General features: G+C 40.1%; 1 protein-coding gene across 2 annotated transcripts in view; it reads left to right on the forward strand.

Annotated features, from left to right (window-relative positions):
* Positions 1 to 21454, forward strand: part of gpr107 (G protein-coupled receptor 107) — a 129482-nt gene that overhangs the window by 34073 nt on the left and 73955 nt on the right. For both annotated transcript variants that reach the window (XM_073052773.1, XM_073052774.1), the window contains exons 6-14: positions 4104 to 4141; positions 5453 to 5506; positions 5598 to 5708; positions 7185 to 7318; positions 10002 to 10077; positions 10726 to 10799; positions 13944 to 14061; positions 17212 to 17342; positions 20673 to 20716. In XM_073052773.1, the coding sequence (XP_072908874.1) occupies positions 4104 to 4141; positions 5453 to 5506; positions 5598 to 5708; positions 7185 to 7318; positions 10002 to 10077; positions 10726 to 10799; positions 13944 to 14061; positions 17212 to 17342; positions 20673 to 20716 (780 nt within the window). The remainder of the gene's footprint in view (positions 1 to 4103; positions 4142 to 5452; positions 5507 to 5597; positions 5709 to 7184; positions 7319 to 10001; positions 10078 to 10725; positions 10800 to 13943; positions 14062 to 17211; positions 17343 to 20672; positions 20717 to 21454) is intronic.

Raw genomic sequence — 21454 nt, forward strand, 5'->3', positions numbered from 1 at the left:
GGAAGAATCACTAAATTGAGCCAACAATGATAAAACTGCAGGAATGGATTTCTCAGGATCAGAAATAAATAATAAAAAATCATCTGCATATAATGATAACTTATGTATATCCATCCCACGATTAATGCCAAAAATGTTCTGTGATTCTCTGATGGAATTCTCCGACACTGTATTCCATCTGCCATTCTTTGCCCGTTCTCCCAATCTGTTTAAGTCCTGTAGCCTCTCTACTTCCTTAAAACTCCCTGCCCTTCTACCTATCTTCATATCGTCGGCAGACTTTGCAACCAAGCCATCAATTCTATCATCCAAACCATTGACATATAATGTAAAAAGAATCAGTCCCAACACAGACCCTGTGACCCTCTGGTCACTGGCAGCCAACCAGTAAAAGCTCCTTTTATTCCCACTCTTTGTCTCCTGTCAATCAGCCTCTGCTTTATCCATGCTAGAATCTTCCCTATAATACAGTAGGATCATTGCTTATTAAGCAGCCTTGTGTGGCACCTTTACAAAGGCATTCTGAAAATCCAAGTACACAATATCAACTGATTTTCCTTTGTCTATCCAGCTTGTTATTTCTTCAAAGAATTCCAGAGGATTTGTGAGGCAAGATTTTCCCTTGAGGAAACCATGCTGACTACAGTCTATTTTACCATGTGTCCTCAAGTACCCTGAGAACTCATCGTTAATAATCAACTCCAACATCTTCCCAACCACTGAGGTCAGACTAACTGGCCTATAGTTTCCTTTCCTCTTCTTCCGCCTCTCTCCTTTCTTGAAGCGTGGAGTGATATTTGCAATTTTTCAGTCTTCCAGAACCATTCCAGAATCTAAAAGATCATTACTTAAGCCTCCACCATCTCTTCAGCCACCCCTTTCAGAACCCTGGGGTGTACACCATCTGGTCCAGGTGACTTATCTTCCTTCTGACTTTTCAGATTCCCAAGAACCTTCTTTCTAGTTACGGTAATTTCACACGCTTATGACCCCTGACACCTGGAACTTTCACCGTACTGCTAGTGTCTTCCACAGTGATGCAAAATACTTGTTCAGTTCTTCTGCCATTTTCTTGACACCTCTTACTACTTCTCCAGGATTGTTTTCCAGCATTCTGCTATCTACTCTTGCCTCTCTTTTACAGTTTACGTATCTGAAGAAACTTTAGATATCCTTTTTAATATTACTGGCTAGCTTACTTCCATCCTTACATTCTTAATGACATTTTAGTTGCCTTCTGTTGGTTTTTTTTAAAGCTTCCCAATCCTCTAACTTCCCACTTATTTTTGCATTATTATATGCCTTTTTGGATTTTATATTGGCCTTGACTTCTCTTGTTAGCCACAGTTGTATCATCTTTGCTTTGGAATACTTCTTCCTCTTTTGGATGCATATATCCTGTGCCCTCCAAATTGCTTCCAGAAATTCCAGCCTTTGCTATTCTGCTGTCATCCCTGCCAGTGTACTTTTCCAGTCAATTCTGGCCAACTCCTCTCTCGTGCTTCTGTAATTTCCTTTACTCCACTGTGAAACTGATACATCTGACTTTAGCTTTCCCTTCTCAAATTTCAGGGTGAATTTGATCATATTATGATCACTTTCCCTTAAGGCTTCTTATACCTTAAGCGCTCTAATCATTTCAGGTTCATTGTAAAATACCCAGTCCAGAATAGGTGATCCTCTAGTGGGCTCAACTCCTAGCTGCTCTAAAAAGCCATCTCATAGGGACTCTAGAAATTCCTCCTCCTGGAATCCAGCACCAACCTGATTTTCCCAATGTACCTACATGTTGAAATCCCCCATGGTCATTGTAACATTGCCCTTTCAGCATGCATTTTCTATCTCCCGTTGTAATTTGTAGGCCACATCCTTACTACTGTTTAGGGGTCTGTATATAACTGTCATCAGGGTCTTTTTACCCTTGCAGTTTGTTGGCTCGATCCACAGTGATTCAACACCTTCCAACCCTATGTCACCTCTTTCTAATTATTTGATTTCATATTTTGTCAGCAGAACAACACTGCCCCCCTGCCTGTCCTTTCAATACAATATGTATCATTGGACATTAAGCTCCCAGGGATAATCTTTCAGCCATGATTCAGTGATGCCTACAACATCATAAATGCCAATCTGTGTCCATGCTACAAGTTTATCTACCTCATTCTGTATACTGTGCAATTCAAATATGACACCTTCAGTCCTATATTCACACTTCTCAATTTTCTTGGTCTTCTAAGTTGCAACTCATCCTATTGACTGCAATTTTTCTCTATCAACAGTCTCTCCTCACTACATATTGCCTCTGTTTGTAAACCAGCTACCTCATCTTCACTAATATCCACCTTCCTACAATACTTCTTGCATTGAAATACAGGCAACTCAGGACACTAGTCGCGCCATGCTCAATCTTTTGATTCCTGCCTCCACAATCTCTCCACTAACTATTCTGGTACTCTGGTTCCCATCCCCCTGCAACTCTAGTTTAAACTCCACCGTGCAACTTTAACAAACCTTCCCACTAAGATATTAGTCGACCTCCACTTCAAGTGCAAACCGTCCATCTGTACAGGTCGTACCTTCCCTGGAAGAGAGCCCAATAATCCAAAAATCTTATGTCCTCCCTCCTACACCAACTCCTTAGCAACATATTAAACTGTATAATCTTCCCGGTTCTGACCTCACTAGCACTTGGCACAGGTAGCAATCCTGAGATCACAACCCTGGAGGTCCTGTCCTTTAACTTAACACCCAACTCCCTGAACACCCTATGCAGAACCTCATGATTTGTCCTACCCATGTCATTGGTACCTACATCGACCATGACTTCTGGCTGTTCACCCTCCCACTCTAGAATACTTTGGACTCAATCTGAGATATCCCAGACCCTGGTACCTGGGAGGCAACATACCATCCGGGAGTCTCATTCTTGCCCATAGAATCTCCTGTCCATTCTCCTAATGATTCCCCTATAACCACAGCATGCCTCTTCTTCCCCCTTCCCTGCTGAGTTGCAGAGCTAGGCCCAGTGCCAGAGACCCGATGACTGTGACTTTCCCTTGTTAGGTCAACCTCCCTGTCCTCCCTATTCCCCACCCCCCCACAGCAGTATCCAAAGTGATGTAAGTAATATACCTGTTATTGAGTGGGATGGCCACAGATGTTCTCTGCACTGGGTCCTTAACCCCTTTCCCCCTCCTGGCTGCTGCCCAGTCTCTTGTGTCCTGCACCTCCGGTGTAACTACCTCTCTATATGCCCTATCTATCATTCCTTCAGTCTCCTGAATGATCCGGAGTTCATCCAGTTCCAGCTTCAACTCCTTAACACGGATTGTTAGAAGCTGCAGCTGGATGTATTTCTCGCAGTTGTAATTGTTAGGGACACTGGAGGTCTCCCTGCCTTCCCACGTCCTGCAAGAGGAGTGTTCAACTATCCTGCTTGGCATCTCTATTGTCCTAGCTGAACAGATAAAAAGGGGGGGGGGGGGGGTGAAGCTTAACCTAGAACCTTTCTTTTCTTTGATTTCTCTGACTGAACCCTCAAAGAGCTAAAGCTCCAAGATCACCACTCTGATTCTGTCCACTCAGAAGATGGCCACTGCGGTTGCCCCTGCCTTCCTTTAATTTGCCCTTGCTAATCAATCCCAAATTCCAATTGGTCACTGGTCAAAGCTCTTTTCTTCTGTAGAGACCCGTTGCAGGCTTTTGTACTTGGGGAGTGCACCTGAGTGAAATCCCCTCCTCTCAAAACTTGCGATGTCCAGATTGGTCACTGGTCGAAGCTCTTTCCTGCTGTAGCAACCCTCTGCCTGCTTTTTCATTCGGGCTGTGAATCTGAGTGAAATTCCCTGCTTCCAATGTCCGGATTGATTGCTGGTCAAAGCTCTTTTTCTGGAGTATCTGGATTAATAGATTGAAATAGCTTTAATTTTGCATGATACTGAAGGTTTAAGTATATGACCAGGATATTTTGATTTTAATTTTCCAATTTCTTTTATTGAAAGATTAGGCAATAAACCCAGCTGAATTACTGTTTGAAAAGATATTGAATCTAAAAATAGAAACTATATTACTTTTACTTATGAAGCATTTTGTTTTCCTTGCAGACAAACCAAAATCTCCGGATAATACAGGTGAACCGAAGGTTAGTAAATTTATTGTACTGTTATTCTACAATAACCCTTTAAGTAGTCACAAGTTCTCTCACTAAGTGGAGATTATGCTGTAACTACCTAATGTTCAAATACAAGTTTACTTCTCAGTTTATTCCCTACAATGAGTTTAGCTGACAATACCCACTATTCGAGTGATTGGTACCCTCTCCCTACCAAGCCAAAGATACTTCCAGGCAACAAAGTAATTTAAAATACAGTTCATTTATTTAGAGTGCTACACATTCTAATCCAAACAACACTCCTAAGGCACATTTAAGATTCACAGAGGATTTCTGTCTTAAACATTTCCAAATTGCCAACCATTTCTGAAATATAAACAGTTTCCAAAACACAAAGCATTTCCTAAACATAAACTACTTTTTATACATAAAGGATAAAAGATTTTCAAAACACATGTTGGAATAAAAAGTGTTAGGAACTAAAAAGACATACCATGTTGCGGACAAACAAGTTGTCTATCTCAGAAACTGAGTCTGGAGGAATGGAGTCTAGTTCATCCCATGTTTCTTTCACGGATTCTTCTTGATGTCTCAGTATGCCTGAATTGCTCTCTACAGTTATCCCCTTTTTTTCTCTTCACCTGCATATGTTATTCCCTCAGATATCCTTTTGACACTAATGGTCTAAAAGCTTTTTTTGCAGATGTACAGTACTGTGCAAAAGTCTTGGACGCATATGGAGCTCACGTGCCCAAGATCTTTGCAGAGTGTGTATTTGTCAATGTGGAGCAAAGGATGTTGGGAATGGTGAGGGTGGAGCGTTGCGGGAGGCGTGTGGGACAAGTGGCAGAGGAGGAGTGCCAGGTATGAGGGAGTGGCGTGGGTGCAGACTCACCCAGCCCTGAGACACCAGGCTAGATTACTTGATTCCAAATAATTGGTTTATTGATCATTACGGAATATCTGATGCTTCCCTCTCCATTCCCTTTTTTCCTACCATGATTCCCCTCTTCCTGTCCCCTTCCCACTCTCAGGTTACAACAGAGATCCTTACCAGAATCCAGTTTATCATCACTCACGTGTTATGAAATTACGTTTTTGTTTTGCAACAGCAATGCAGTGCAATATATAAAATTATTGCAGTACTGTGCACAAGCCTTAGGCATTCTAGCTATATATATGAACCTAAGACTTTTGCACAGTTGTGCCAATATCAATGCTTGGTACAAGATTAGTACGGAGCTGGAGAATGACTACTTTATCATTAATTATCGCTTTCAAAGGTTTGGAGGTTCAAGTGCAAAACCATTGAAAAACGATAACCCACTGCTTTTATTCTAGGCAGCGAGGAAAACAATCTCACTACGGAAAAATAATGCATCGTATTCATTCATGGTAAGTTGAAGGTACTTATTAAGCCAGAATCTGTATAGAGTTATGTAAAGTGGCAAGTTGCTTAAACCTGGTGTGTTTTTCTCTTAAATAGTTCTCATTTACCATCAATACTGATGAAGAACAAGGACTTTATAGTCTCTACTTTCATAATTGCTACAGCAACAAAACAGCATCTCTTCGGTCTTTCAAATTTGACATGGATGTAAGTACAACAAAGACCTTATTACTCTTTATGGAGCATTGAAGCTATAAGAGACTTAAACAAAATTGTCAGTATTTTGTTTAAAGCACCACCTTTTAATAATCAAGTGAAAGCATCTATATACATTTAAAATTGCATCCATTAAATACAAAAATAGAAAATGCTGGTAATGAATGAGGAATTCATGAGCATGAGAAGTTTTAAGTTATGGATTTTCATTAATTATCCTGTTTAAAAGGTTATTCTGCCCTTATCATTAATTTTATGTATTTTATTTTCATTGCATTTTGGTTATCTTTTAGTTTGGATTTAACATTTTAAATTTAATTCTACAAAAACACTGCCAGGTGATGGATCTCAACCTGAAATGAACACTGTCCATTTTACCTTCTACAAATACTGCCTGACCCCCTTAGTTCCTCTAGCAGATTTTTTTTAGTTCGCTCCAGATTCCAGGGTCTTGTTTCAATTTCTTCCATATTGAAACACTGCCTACATTCTGGTATCTTGCCTAGATAAGCTATCCTTGCTTGTAATAATGTTGTTGAATAGCACTTTTGCAGGAGTAAAGGAAATGCTTCTTTTGCAGTAATGCAACAGCTCACACTTTCTAAAGGAAGCTGTTGTATTTATTTCAGAACAGAGGTTGAAAAATTAGACATTTGCAACACAGAAGAATGAAAATGGTGGTGGGAGTGGAATCTCATTAAAACCTACCAAATATTGAAGGGCCTGGATAGAGTGGACGTGGAGAGGATTTTTCCATTAATGGGAGAATCTCAGACCAGATAACAGCCTCAGAATCAAATGACATCCCTTTAGAACAGAGATGAGAAGGAATTTCTTTAGCCAGAGGGTGGTGAATATGGCACTCATTGCTGCAGATGTCTGTGGAGACCAAGTCATTGGATATTTTTAAAGCTGAAGTTGATAGGTTCTTGATTAATAATGGCATCAAAGATTGCGAGGAGAAGGCAGGAGAATAGGGTTGAGGGGGAGAATAAATTAGCCACGATGAAAAGGCAGAACAGACTCAATGGCCAAATAGCCTAATTCTGCTCCTGTGTCTTAGGATCTATAATATGAATATAAAAGCAAAAAAAAAGTTTGCCTGACTAATCCCATTTTCCTTCTGATGGTATGTTATACTACACCCGATTTTAAACTTGATAAGTATTAGAAGTGGTACGAATATTAATCCCTGCCATCCCTTCGGATATTGTTACCATACTCTAACCATTCTCTGCAATAAGGAATAAGTTAATCTACCAATCACACTAAATTTGTATTCCCTAAAAAATGACTTCTCCACTAAGGGAAATGTCCATTCTGTCGTGACCTTTATTACTTATATATTCTAACTGAATAACCCCTCATCGTATGTTCTTGCAAAGAAAAGAAGTGCAGAACAGCCAATCTCTGCTCAGAATTATAGATCTGTTGCTTCAGCAATAACTTGTATGATTTTTCTTACAGATTACAATAGTGGAATACAACCCTGGCAGCTACTTGTCTGCAGGGGAGATCCCGCTCCCCAAGCTCTACATCTCTATGGCTTTCTTCTTCTTTTTGGCTGGAGTTATCTGGGTTTATATTCTCCGAAAACGCAGGTACCGTGCAACTCCTTGCGCTATTGGACAGTAGGGTTTGCAATGTGTAACTAATCATGGATTATAGAAACATAGAAAAGCTACAGCATAATACAAGCCCTTCAGCCCACAAAGTTGTGCAGAACATGTCTCTACCTTAGAAATTACTAGGCTTATCCATAGCCCTCTACTTTTCTAAGCTCCATGTACCATCCAAAAGTCTCTTAAAAGACCCTATCGTATCTGCCTCCACCACTGTTGCGGGCAGCCCATTCCACGCACTCACCACTCTCCGTGTTTAAAAAAAAACAAACAAACTTACCCCTGATATCTCCTCTGTACCTACTCCCCAGCACCTTCAACCTGTGTCCTCTTGTGGCAACCATTTCAGCCCTGGGAAAAAGCCTCTGACTATCCACATGATCAATGGCTCTCATCATTTTACACACCTCTATCAGGTCACCTCTCATCCTCCGTCGCTCCAAGGAGAAAAGGCTGAGTTCACTCAGCCTGTTTTCATAAGGCATGCTCCCCAATCCACGCATCATCCTTGTAAATCTCCTCTGCACCCTTTCTATGGCTTCCACATCCTTCCTGCAGTGAGGTGACCAGAACTGAGCACAGTACTCCAAGTGGAGTCTGACCAGGGTACTATATAGCTGCAACAATCAGGGTTATACTATTACAATCAGATTTATTAGATTTGGCCAAATAAAGCATTCAGGACCCAATTTCATAATTAGATTCTGTATATGTTTGATTAAATCATTCTGTTTTGAATTTGGCCTTGGTACCTTGATATTTCTAAGTTTGCAGTGAGCTGCAACAAGCTGTATTAATGAGGTGGACAGGAGGAGGGTTTTTTGTGGTTTGCTAGAATTATGAGGTATGGCGTATGATCTTAAAGTGCTGTCCAGTAAATTAATAAATTAACTTACTAATTAAATGTAAGGCAGGAAGTGACCCCTGGGACTGCAATATCTGTTGCCATTACTAGGCTTATCTGCAAGGCTTTTACAGGTATAGTTGCTTTTAGCAATTTGCAATATCAAGTCTTTGTTAATAGGCTACTGAAGTGTAGTTGCCTCCATGGATTTTAGATTTTTTCCCCCTAAATTACTTGTCATTTCCATAAAAAATATTTCCCCTGGAAAATATCCTACAGTATCACTTATTTTTAATATTGATATTCCTGGCAATGTACCTCACTCTCTCATCTGTTTAATGGTATTTTAATGTTAAAGAGCATGTATAGGCAAGGTGCATTTGGGCTAGAATAGTAAATGCAATATCATAACAATTTTTCAATTTCACAGACTTGCCTAATTACATTTTGGACAACAGATCATGTTTAGATTAAGAATTTTACAAACTGGCTCTGATCTGCTCTGGATGAAATAATTTTGCTATATATGCCATCAATTTGTTGATAGCAGTATGTGATCAGTTATAGAGTCATAGAAAAGTATGGCACAGAAAAAGGCCCTTTGGCCCATGCTGAAACCGTTTAAGCTGTCTATTCCCATTGACCTGCCCTAGGACCATAGCCCTCCACCCCACTACTATCCAGGTACCTATCCAAACTTCACTTTAATGCTGAAATCATTTCACTATGTTTTCATTGATTTACTCCCATGGTAAAGCTTCATTCTGCTCTGTTGTTTAAAGAATATATGGACACAGTGAGTGATAGAGAAATTAGAGGTAAGTTTGCAAAATTGTACCTTGGTAAGTGTCATAAACATATGAAGTGAATTTTGAAGGAAATTTAATATTAAAATGTACATAAATCCAAATTTGAAGGTTAAGACATTTTGCCCCCAGTACTTAATGGTATTTCATACATGTACAGTAGTTGCATAGATCTGTATGTAGAATCAAATATTTATATTGATGTTTTGTTCACTATATATAGAATCAAGGACAGTATTAAAGCAGCAATCAAATGACCAACTAAACAAATCCTTTCTGTGAAGATAATGCCCATATCCTTCCATTTCTCTCACCTTCACGTGCTTATTTAAGTCTTTCTGAGAAATCTCTAATGTATCCGCCACCCACGGCAGTGCATTTCAGGCACCAACCACACTCTGTTTTTAAAAGAAACTTGCCCCTCACACCTCCTTTAAACTTACCCCTCACATCTCCTTTGAACTTATCCCCTCTCGCCTTAAATGCATTCCCTCTGGTGTTGGAGATTTTGCCCCTGGGAAAGAGATACAGTCTGTCTACTCCATCTGTGCTTCCCTTAATCTTGTAAACCTCCATCAGATTTGCCCTCAGTCTCTGCTGCTCCAGAGAAAACAGCTCAAGTTTGTTCAACCGCTCGTTAAAGCACATGCCCTCTAATCCAAGCTGCATTCTGGTAGATCACTTCTGCACCCTCTCCAAAGCCTTAACATCTTTCCTGTAGTGGGGTGGCCAGCACAGTATGCAATACTTCAGGTGTCGCCTAAATCGAGTTTTTTAAAACTACAACACAGCTTCCTGACTTTTGAACTCAATGCCTCGACTAATAAAGGCAAGCATGCCATATGCTTTGATAATCACCCTAACAACCTGTGCAGCCACTTTCAGGGAGCTATAAGCTTGGCCGTCATGATCCTGCTTGTCATGAACAGGCATTGTGAAAGTGAAATAATCTGGTGTTGGCTAGACATTCCTTTTCTGATCAATATTCACCATATGCATTCTTTTTATTTAGCAATGATGTGTTCAAGATCCACTGGCTGATGGGTGCGCTAGCATTTACAAAGTCCCTTTCGTTGGTTTTCCATGCAGTAAGTCACCTGTATCACAGTATTGTTGAAATAATGATGATGGTTATATTCCCTCCAAATAAAATCAGTTCCTGAATTGTTTAACATGTGCTTTTTAACAGATTTGTTATAGATAACAAGCTGTCATTTTGTATGTAATGTACTTTTCCCCTTAAGTACTTTATTGGTAAGTTCTTTCTCTTAATGATACAAATTTGAGGATTTGGAAGAGTAAAGGTTTTACCTTTAAAAGTTGTTTGCTTTGTTAGCAAGAAGATACAGCCTGGAGTTGATTTGTTTATTTCCATTAATTGTGTCTCTACCCAAGACCCATAAGAACAGGAAATGCCGGTCAGGCATTATCAAAAGGGAGGCATAAATCAACAGCGATCTTGAATCAGAACTGAATTATAATTTAATTGAGGCATCCAATATACTTGCTTTTGAATAAAGTTACTTTGTTCATCTATCAATAGAATCTGTCAGTAGAATCAATAATACTATCAATAGAATTGGGAGAGTTTTGACAGAGATTTTCCTCACAAAAATGTATATAAAAAGCATTCAGTATTTCTTTCAGATGTCATTGTTTAGGTAAATGGTGTAATTCTGCTCCTGTGTCTTATGGTCTTAAAATAAATTATTTTATTTTTCTCTCTCTCTCAACAGATTGATTATCACTTTATTTCCACTCAGGGTTACCCTATCGAGGGTTGGGCTGTGGTGTACTACATAACACATTTGTAAGTGGTTTCTTATTGCCTTTCATAAATGGAATATACTTAATAGGCACAGGAATTAACAGGAATGTACACGCTGGAATTAAGGAGATTGAGAGGGGATCTGATTGAAACATATAAGATTATTAAGGGATTGGACAAGATAGAGGCAGGAAATATGTTCCAGATGCTGGGAGAGTCCAGTACCAGAGGGCATGGTTTGAGAATAAGGGGTAGGTCATTTAGGACAGAGTTAAGGAAAAACTTCTTCTCCCAGAGAGTTGTGGGGGTCCGGAATGCACTGCCTTGGAAGGTAGTGGAGGCCAATTCTCTGGATGCTTTCAAGAAGGAGCTAGATAGGTATCTTATGGATAGGGGAATCAAGGGATATGGGGACAAGGCAGGAACTGGGTATTGATAGGAATTGATCAGCCATGATCTCAAAATGGCGGTGCAGGCTCGAAGGGCCGAATGGTCTACTTCTGCACCTATTGTCTATTGTCTATTGACCCAGAGGAGCTGTGTTTTCATGTGCTAGGTGATTGTTGTATGCAAGCTTACACACATCAGAAGCAGAAAAAACCCAAAGAAGAAATGTTGCCATGTAAAATTTTATTTGTACTTTGTTATTCTGATAGACTTGGGTCAATAAGTGCAATTAATTTAAATTTCCTGAATAATTGCATTCTAATTTTTTGAGTGGTGAGCATATTGGTTTGTATTGCAAAGAAACATAGTTATTGACAGTACATGAAAAATTCTGTAACACCTGGCAGGGAAAAAAGATGGTTCAATATTTCATGAACCAAATCCTTTATTAGAATTAACCTGTTGAGTTCTGACGAAAGGTTTGTAAGAGATGAAGGGTTTCAGCCCGAAACATTGTCACTACCTCCTCCCATAGATGCTGTCTGGCCTGCTGAGTTCTGCCAGCATTTTGTTCTCTCTATTTATTCTCTCTATTTGACCTTGGTGACCTGCCTTATGTTTCCTCCTGATGCATGGTAAGAAATGTAAATGCCAATGCAAATCATATAATGCCAATGGAGTATAAGTCACTTCTGTTTGATTTGGTAGGAAGTCAGTGTGAAAGCTTGTTAAAACTGAGTTCCAGTTGTTAAATTGGCCAAGATCATTTATTCTTTTGAAATGATAACAGATTATGTACTTTACCAACACACAAAATACTGGAGGACCTCAACTAGTCAGGCAGCATCTGGAAACGAATAAATAGTCAACATTTCAGCTGAGACTGGCCAGGTGTGTTGGGGAGGTGGGCTGAAGTAAGAAACTGGGAGGTGGTAAGTGGAAAAGATAAAGGGCTCGAAGGAGGATTGTGATAGGAGAGGAGAGTGGACTGTGGGAGAAAGGGAAGGAAGGAGAAAGGCACTGGTGAAGATGGTAGGCCAGTGAGAAGAGAAGAGACAAGGGGGTGCCAGAATGGGGAATTAAAGAAGAGGGGAAAAAATGATCAGAAGTGAGAGAAATTGATGTCCTTGCCATCACTTTGAAGGCTACCTAAAGAGCATTTTTCCTTGGGACACAATGGTAACATAGCAATTAGCAGAATGTTGGAGTTCAATTCCAGTGCCGTCTGTAAGGAGTTTGTATGTTCTTCCTTTGACCATGTGGGTTTCCTCCAGATGCTCTGATTTCCTCCCACAGTCAAAAGATGTACCGGTTAGTAAGGTTTAAATAGGTGGGTTGCTGTGAGGCACAACTCATTGGGCTGGAAGGGCCAGTTCTATGCTGCTTCTCTATATAAATACATAATATGATGTGTTGCTCGTCCAACCTGAAAGTGGCCTCATCATGGACGGAGGTGATGTCCCCATGAACCTTCGCGTCCGGCACATCATTCACAGCAACGTCCCCCATCTTCATCAGAACTCTTATCACCAAACACATCTTTACCCCACCCCCCAGTTTTCCCTCAGGGATTGCTCCTTCCATGATTCCTTGATCCTTAAACCCTTTATCTTTCTCCATTAGTCTCCCTCTTGGCGCTTCTCACTGCAAATGGAAGAAGTGTTGTACCTTCCCATTCACCTCCTCCCTCATCTCCATTCAGGGCCCCAAACAGTCTCTCCAGGTGAGGCAACACTTCTGCAAATCTGTATGTATCCAGTTCTCCTTCTGCAGCCTCCTTTAAATTGGTGTGACCTGATGTAGATTAGGGGCTTGCTCCTTCTTCCGTTGAAGGTCAACCACCTTCGCTCCATTCAAAAAAAACCAAGATTTTCCAGTGGTCAATCATTTTAATTCCAATCCCCATGCCCATTCCAACATGTCAGTCCATGACCTCCTCTACTTCCACGGTGAGGCCACACTCAGATTCCTTATTCTCCAGCCCTTTACCTTTTCCACCTATCAGCTCTCAGCTTCTTAATTCATTCCACCCACCTGGGTTCACCTATCACTTCCTTCCCCTCCCTCCACCTTATTCTGCTTTCTTTTCCCTTCCTTTCCAGTTCTGCTGAAGGGTATTGACCCGAAATGTTCACTGTTTGGTTTATTCCTTCCATTGATACAGCCTCCAGCATTTTGTGTGTGTTGCTCTGGATCTCCAGTGCCTGCAGCTTTTCTTGTGTTATGTATCTTATCCACGTTATCAATTGCTGCAGTGAAGCACTTAGACTAACACTACAGTAGAACTGAATAAATCATCTTATGATACTCTCTCAGACATACTTGCTGTCAGTTTCAGTATTGATGTGAAAGTGGATCCTCCCTCTTAGCAGAGACTGAGATGTTGTCAGCAACTTTGAATATTGAATTCAAAATATTGATTGTAAATTACAAATCTTTTGATTTTTGACCCTTTGGGCTAACCATTTGTGAGCTCTCAATTTTAAGAGTTAAGTGCTTGAAACATTTAGATAATGAGATAAGGTTCTGTAAAAATGCAAGCTTCTTAAAATCACTTTCTATTTAATATGAGGGTTCTGGTTGCTTCGGTGTTTGGTATTAAAATATAGCATTGGATTAATATCTTCGATAATTCCCATGAATAAAACTGAGCACTTAAATGTGCAAGGTATAAAGCTCAGTTTCTGACTCATTTTGTGGTGACAGCTATAATTTTCATCAAGAATCTGGGGAATGTACCTTTGCCATTGACTGTCCTTGTTTTGTCCTCTTTGTTAATGATGCCTTTTGTATTTTAAGGTTGAAAGGCGCCCTGTTGTTCATTACGATTGCACTGATAGGAACTGGCTGGGCCTTTGTTAAACACATCCTATCAGATAAAGACAAGAAAATCTTTATGATAGTTATTCCACTCCAGGTACAGAAAATCCTAATTACTGATGTCCTTTTTGAAATATTCATTGCACATTTCCATCAAATATTTAGCTTGTAATGATTGCATCTATCCAAATCAGATTGTCCTATGATATGTAATTAGGTCTCTGCTATTACAGCCTTCTCACTGGATATTTAGGGACGAGAATGCAATACAAGTTGTGTTTTAGCAATAAAGGTAGTAGGCACAAGAAATAGTTGGCAGGCCTGGCAGTATTTTAAGAAACACGCACAGCACAAAATGTTGGGGGGATTCAGCAGGTCAGGCAGCATCTAAAGAGGGAAATAAACATTCGACATTTTGGGCCAAGTCCTAACGAAGGGTCATATCCTGAAGTGTCAACTGCTTATTTTCCTCCATAGAAACTGCCTGATCTCCTGAATCCATCCAGTAGTGTGTGTGTGTGTGTGTCTCAAGATTTCCAGTATCTGCAGTCTCTCGTGTCCATGCAGCATCTTTATTTATATTTCAGCACCTATAGTTTTCCTTTTGCTTTTCAGTTGTTTGTTGGCAAAATTGACCTGTAGCTGGACTGGGCTTTGACCAGAAATTTATTTCTAAATTAAATACTGACTAAAGACTTCTCGGGTGAAGTTGAGGTTTTGAGAAAATTTGAAGGGAATGGGAAAATGAAGTACGGAATTATGGCAGCATAAAACAGTTTCATTCTTCCCATTATAGCTTTGTGTTATTTGTATGAAATAAATATCCAATTAATTCAGTTCCCTGCTTTTTTTCTCAAATCCAAAGATGAGAGGAAAAGTGTCTACATACCGTGATAAAGTGAGCAATCCAAAATCCTGAATTATTGACCCAGAATTCAAATCACATCATGGGATATTTAAAGTAAGCTAATGAGATTGAACTGAAATAAAATGCTGATATCAGTAGTGGTAACCACAAGGACCCAGATCATCATAAAAATCCCTCTGGTTCATTATTGTTTGTGAGAGAAGGAAACTTGCAGAAGGAAACCTGATGAGTGAAATGGTCTAGCAAAATGTACTTGACCATTGAATACATTTAACAAATAGCCAAGTGAAGGAGTGAAAACAGAAGATGCAGGGGGAAAACTCAGCAGGTCAGGTGTGATCTGTGGAATGAAAAGGTTAATATTTCAGATCTGGGATCCTTCAGAACAGAAAGACTAACAAATTTAGTTCACTGAAGGGGATTGCTGGAACAGTGGGAATCTTTGTGATAGCATGAAATAGTATGGCCAGTAAGGGGCCATTAGTTCATGTTTAATTTATTAGTCTGGAATGTTTTGCAGTCTTCTCACTGGGACCTGCTCAGTCAGTTAGTACATAACAAAGAAGAAAAGAGGATAAAAAAGGATGGGAAGCAAAAATGATCAGTTCTCATACAAACAGGAAAAAAGGAGGAAGTTATCAAAAGTTGGAGAAGTTAATGTTTAGTCCTGTAGGTGGCAAGGTACCCAGAAGGAAGATGAGGTATTGTTCCTCAAATGTGCACCAGGTCTCTTTGTAGTTGTACACGATTTGTAAGTCTCACACAGAAAAGTAGAGTGGGAGTGACACCGCGTATTGCAATCTTAAAAGTCCAGGAAGAATTAATATTGACTGGCTTGTATTTCAGTCGCTTTGCTAGACCTGTCCGTTGTAAAGGGAACGGAAGGTTGGAAAGGTTTTTCATAAGTGCAAAGTCAGCAAAGTGTGTTAAGGTTAGAAATGATGTTTTATTATTAAGGATTGTAAATGGTGTAATCCGAGTTCATTAGCACTAAGATGGAAAGGACGATACTGAGCATGTTAGCAAACTATTGTCAAAAAGTAGACAAGTGTGGAAAGTTGGCACTTGACTGCACATGAAGTGATTCAAGTCAAAATGGTACTCTTTGCTGAAGCCACTGTAGATTTGTTCATTCAATGGGTACTGAATTGTTGACATCAGTCTAATATTTGGGTAGGCTGTTGGAGCTTAAGCTACCACCGTACAGTCTTGGGGCTCAGGAAGAAAAGCACCAATAGCTGGATTGGCGATCTAGATAATTGAGTTATCTTGCTGTGGAAGATGACCGAATGTGCAGTGAGCTTTTAGTTGAAGAAGAGTAATTAACAAAAACAAAATGTGTGTAGCGCAGTCACTCAGGCTTAATTTTGGCAAGATACTTGCTTAATTTGCTCTACCACTTTGGGATGGCATGCAGTTTTGAAGGTGGCAAAGTTAGGGAAATTTAGGAATGGACTGGACTTCCAGATTTGAACTTGTGAAAATGGCAGCTTCAGATTCTGAGGAGCTTTACTATGTGATGTAACTTTAAACTTGCAGATCATTATTTTAATTGCAATAATATTTTTATTTTCAGCATCAAAATGTCTTTGGGAAAAATAGGAAATGATAATATATCCAAAGTCTAGTGATCTGTAAAGATATCAAGATGCTTATCAAAAGAAGTTATTGCTTAGACTCACTGTCAGTGTTGCAGTAGAGACCAGGCATGGTTACCTGTTAGTTTCTTTTAATACTTTCCCCTCCACCCCAACCCACCATCTTAAAAGTCACACAATAAATTTGGTAGAATTTCAACCCAGTTCCCTGTGCTCAGTAAAAAGTGGCCAAAATTTGACTATTAAATCAACAATAATATTTGGAAACAGGTGAAATATGAAATTGATGATGTACTGATGAAGGGTCTGAGCCCGAAATGTCAAATGTTTATTTCTCTCCATAGGTGCTGCCTGACTTGCTGAGTTCCTCCAGCATCTTGTGTGTTACTGTGGATTTCCAACATCTGCAGAATCTCATGTTTAAAAAATGAAATTGTTTGGGAAATGAAATATTGCTCTAGGCCGATAGAGGGAGCTGTGGGATTTGACTTGTCTTGTTACTAAACACATTAGAGTGTGTGATGAATTGTATTTATGCTGAACAAGCTGGAGTGCTTAATATTGGTAAAATAAATACAGTATCACATGTGCAAAGTTTAATTTCCTCTTAACTGCTCTATTCCTTCACAACCTCACCTGTTTAGTAAATGATTAGCAACACTTAAAAAGATAATTCTACTTAATCAAGTGTGTATGTTCATCTAATTGTTCCTCATTGGGCATTTGGTGTAGTTTACATTGCTTTGCACCTGTCTTTGATCAAAACTACTTTCTTCTTTAGGTACTTGCCAATGTTGCTTACATCATAATCGAGTCTACAGAAGAAGGGACAACTGAATATGGACTGTGGAAGGAGATCCTCTTCCTTGTAGACCTCTTGTGTTGTGGTGCTATTCTCTTCCCTGTGGTGTGGTAAGTGTAGTCATGATTTAATGTTACAGACTTGTGTGTGATCGTGTAACTGATACCCATGATGAACTGCAGAAGGGATGGGGAAGGAGGTCAAACTGAAAATGTTGGGGAAAAAAAGCAGTGAGTCAGACAGCATCCGTGGAATAAAAAATGATAAATGCTTTAGGCCCCGGCCCTGCATCAGAATTGGGAAAGAGAAAAAAATGTTACTTTTCAGTGGAGGGAACATAGAGAGAAAGAGCTTATGTACATAAACTGACGCTAGGTGCAGGAGTGTATGTACATAAGATGCCTGACAGGAACTGAAGTAGCACTGGTGGGATTGGACTGAGGTGGGTCAGTGGGTGGAGGTGTTGATCAGCCTTACTGCTTGGGGAAAGTAATTTTTCGAGTTTGGTGGTCCTGGCCTGGGTGCTACATATCCTCCTCCTGGATGGAAGTAGAGCAAACAGTCCATGAGCAGGGTAGGTGGGATTCTTCATGATAATGCTGGCCTTTTTCCTGCACCTTTCAATGTACATATCCTTGTCTATCACCTGGACAATACCTACATCAGACTGCTGTTTATTGTTTAGATCTCAGTGTGCAACACAATTATACCCTCATTTCTGATTATTAGGCTCCAAAACCTGAGCCTCTGGATCTCCCTCTGCAACCGAATCTTTGACTTCCTCATGGGGACACCACAGTTTGCGCGAATCGGAAATAACATCACCACCTCGCCGACAATCAATAATGGTGCACCTCAAAGATACATGCTTAGCCCACTGCTCTACTCTACACCCATGACTATGTGGCTAAGCACAGCTCAAATAGCATTTCTAAATTTGTTGATGATAGCTATTGTTGGCAGAATTTCAAATTGTGATGAGGATGTGTGATGGATTGAGATAGATCAGCTAGTTGAGTGGTCTTGCAGCAACAGCCTTGTATTCAACTTCAGTAAGACCACGGAATTAGGAAGAAAGGGTAAATTGAAGGAACAGGTACCAGTCCTTATCGAGGGATCAGAAGTGGAAAGAGTGAGCAGCTTCAAGTTCCTGGGTGTCAACATCTCTGAGGATCTACCTTGAGCCCAAAATATTGGTGTAATTACAATGAAGGCATGTCTGTGGCTATATTTCATTTCGAATTTGAGGAGAATTGGTATGTCACCAAAGACACTTACTAATTTCTATAGATGTACTGTGGAGACCATGCTAACTGGTTAAATTACTGTCTGGTATAGATGGGCCACTGCATAAGATTGTGAAAAAAACCTGCAGATGGTTGTAAACTCAGACAATTCCATCATGGGCACTAGCCTCCTCAGCGATGCCTCGAAAAGGTGGCATCCATCAATAAGGACCCCTATCACCCAGGGCATGCCTTCTCATTGCTACCATCAAGGAGGTGCAGGAGCCTGAAGACACGCACTCAGTGTTTCAGGAACACCTTCTTCCCCTCCACCATCAGATTTCTGAATGGATAATGAATCCAGGAGCACTATCTCAGTATTTTTCCCCTTTCTTTTTGCACTACTTGTTTAAATTTCTTTGTTTCTATCTAACTTGTTTTTATTATGTACATATTGCAATGTACTGCTGCTGCAAAACATCAAATTTGAAGACATATGCCAGTGATATTAAAGCTGATTCTGGTTCTGATGGCGGGTAGGCTGGAGCCAGTGATGCATTAGGCAGTTTTGACTACCCGTTGTGTAGCCTCCCTGTCTGCTGCAGTGCCGTTCCCAGATCATGCAGCATGTTAGGGTGCTCTCTGCTGCACATCTATAGAAAGTAGTGCGTATCGATGTGGTCAGTCCAGCTCTCTTCAGCCTTCTCAGAAAGAAGAGGTGACGGTGAGCTTTCTTGATTGGCTCCTTAAACATCCTGTTTTGTCTAATACAAATGGTAAAGCTGTGGGACATGCCAGCAGGCTAAACTATATAAATAGAATTAGAAAAACTGATGTCATCATTTTGGCTCAATTTTTCTTTTATTTATATATATCTCCCCCCCCCCCCCCCCGCCACCAATTGACAAGAAAGAAAACACCAAAAACTGAAGGAGACCAATATAAAGCACAGTCCAATAATCACATAAATCTAAAAATATCAAAAACATCCTCCCATCAGCATGAAGGAGAGCAGCCGTACTGACTCAGTCCTTCCCTGAAAAGCGACACGCCACACAAGGTCCGAATGCCGTTGACCTGGCCACAGAGCATCATTGACCCCATGGCCTCTGTTGATGGTGACCACTGACCTCCGTTGTATTCACCTTGATGCTTCATGATCTCCTGCACTGTCTCTGGTCTTTCTCATGAAATAGCTCATGTTCTCGGTCCTCTTCAGGACTCTGTCTCTAGACTTTTCCATGAGGCATCTTGTGTCCTCGGTCCTCTCCGGTCACAGCAGAGCACCAGATCATTTGATCGAATTCCAAACTGCAAGTCTCAGGCTCTAACTGTTTCTATATAATCAAGACAAAAAGAACAAGCAGACAAGGTAGAGAAAGTGAAATAATTGGAGAGATTGGCTATCTGGAAGGTATCGCCTGAGGAATCATTGTTCGCTGACCTTAACCCTGGTTGGGGAATGAAAGGGAGGAGTTGAATAATTAAAAATTTTTTTAAAAAAATTTCTTCAAGGACATCAAATTGTCTGCTTGCCTAAGGTTCCTTAGCTTTGGTAGAAAGTATAATTCTGGTGTAGGTTCTGATCCTGAAAGGTAGCTCTTACCTTTGCCTTCATAGATGCTACTTGACTTGCTGAGTTCTTCCAGCAGGTTTATCTTTCACTTACCCATTTTATATGGAAGTAGTTCAATAGTAGGACAATTTTGGCGATGTTAACACTTTTTTGCTCTTGTTCAGGCACAGATTCCTGCATAAAGTTCTTTTCCAGTTCCTTCAATTTTCATTTGATCTTTGACCTTTCTTCATGAAGGTTGAGTTCATGTGGAAGAAGGTTTTATTTTTGAAAATCTCAATAAACTATCAACCAACAAGGGGTTAGAGGGAGAAAAGTTTGTTGTTACTTTGTCCCTGACTGTTTCTCCAGCAAACCCTGGGAACAAATAGTATGCAAGCAGCAAAAGGTGTTGAAAGCTTAGCCAGAATTACTTAAGACTTATTGCTTAACTTCTCACTTCTAATTCATAAAAAATATTTCTGACAAATTGCTGGCTCTCCAACTTAAAATGTATTTTCAGTCCTTCATATAAATCTTGTGTACTCTCAACATAAGCCTAACAGTTTAATTAAATTTATCAGTTGGCTTGATTTGACAATGCGGTATTTTCCACAAGCTCAGCAGATCCTCATTGTTATTCATTGTTGCACTTGTAGGTCAATTAGACATTTGCAAGAGGCGTCAGCAACTGATGGAAAAGGTAAGGAAGAATCTCGAAATCTGAATGGTAGATGTACTAATAAAGTGGCCACTTTATTAGGTACAGGATTGGAACCTGCTGTGGCCTTCTGCTGCTGTACTCCATCCACATCAAGGGCTTGATGTGTTCTGTGTTCAAAGATCTTCTTCTGCACAGCATTGTTGTAACATTTTATGAGTCAATGTCAGCTTCCTGTTAGCTTGAAGCAGTTTGGCCACTCTTCTGACCTCTCTCTTAACAAGCCTTCTTGCCCACAGAACAGTGACTCGGAAGTTTTTTTTTGTTTTTCACACCATTCTCTGTAAACTTCAGAGACTATTATGCGTGAAAATCCCAGGAGACCAACAGTTGCAGAGATACTGGCACCAACAATCATTCCACAGTCAATCACTTAGATCACATTTCTTTCCCCATCCCAGTGTTTGGTCTGAACAACAAATGACCCCTTTGACCATGTCTGCAAGCTTTTGGGCATTGAGTTGCTACCACATGATTGGCTGCTTAAATATTTGCATCAAAAAGCAGGTGTACAGGTTTAACTAAGTGGCCACTGAGTGTAATTTTAAACAAAACATTGATACAGCACAGAGCCAGACACTAATAATCCAGAATGCAGTGGAATGTCTTGTGAAATCTACTCCATATAAATTCAATTACTTTATTGCTTGTTTGTCAATGCACCAGTAGACAAAATGAAAATAAATTTAAAAAATTAACTTGCATCTCAAAATGTCTCCC

The sequence above is a fragment of the Hemitrygon akajei genome, chromosome 7 (assembly GCF_048418815.1).
Source record: "Hemitrygon akajei chromosome 7, sHemAka1.3, whole genome shotgun sequence".
NCBI lineage: Eukaryota > Metazoa > Chordata > Chondrichthyes > Myliobatiformes > Dasyatidae > Hemitrygon > Hemitrygon akajei.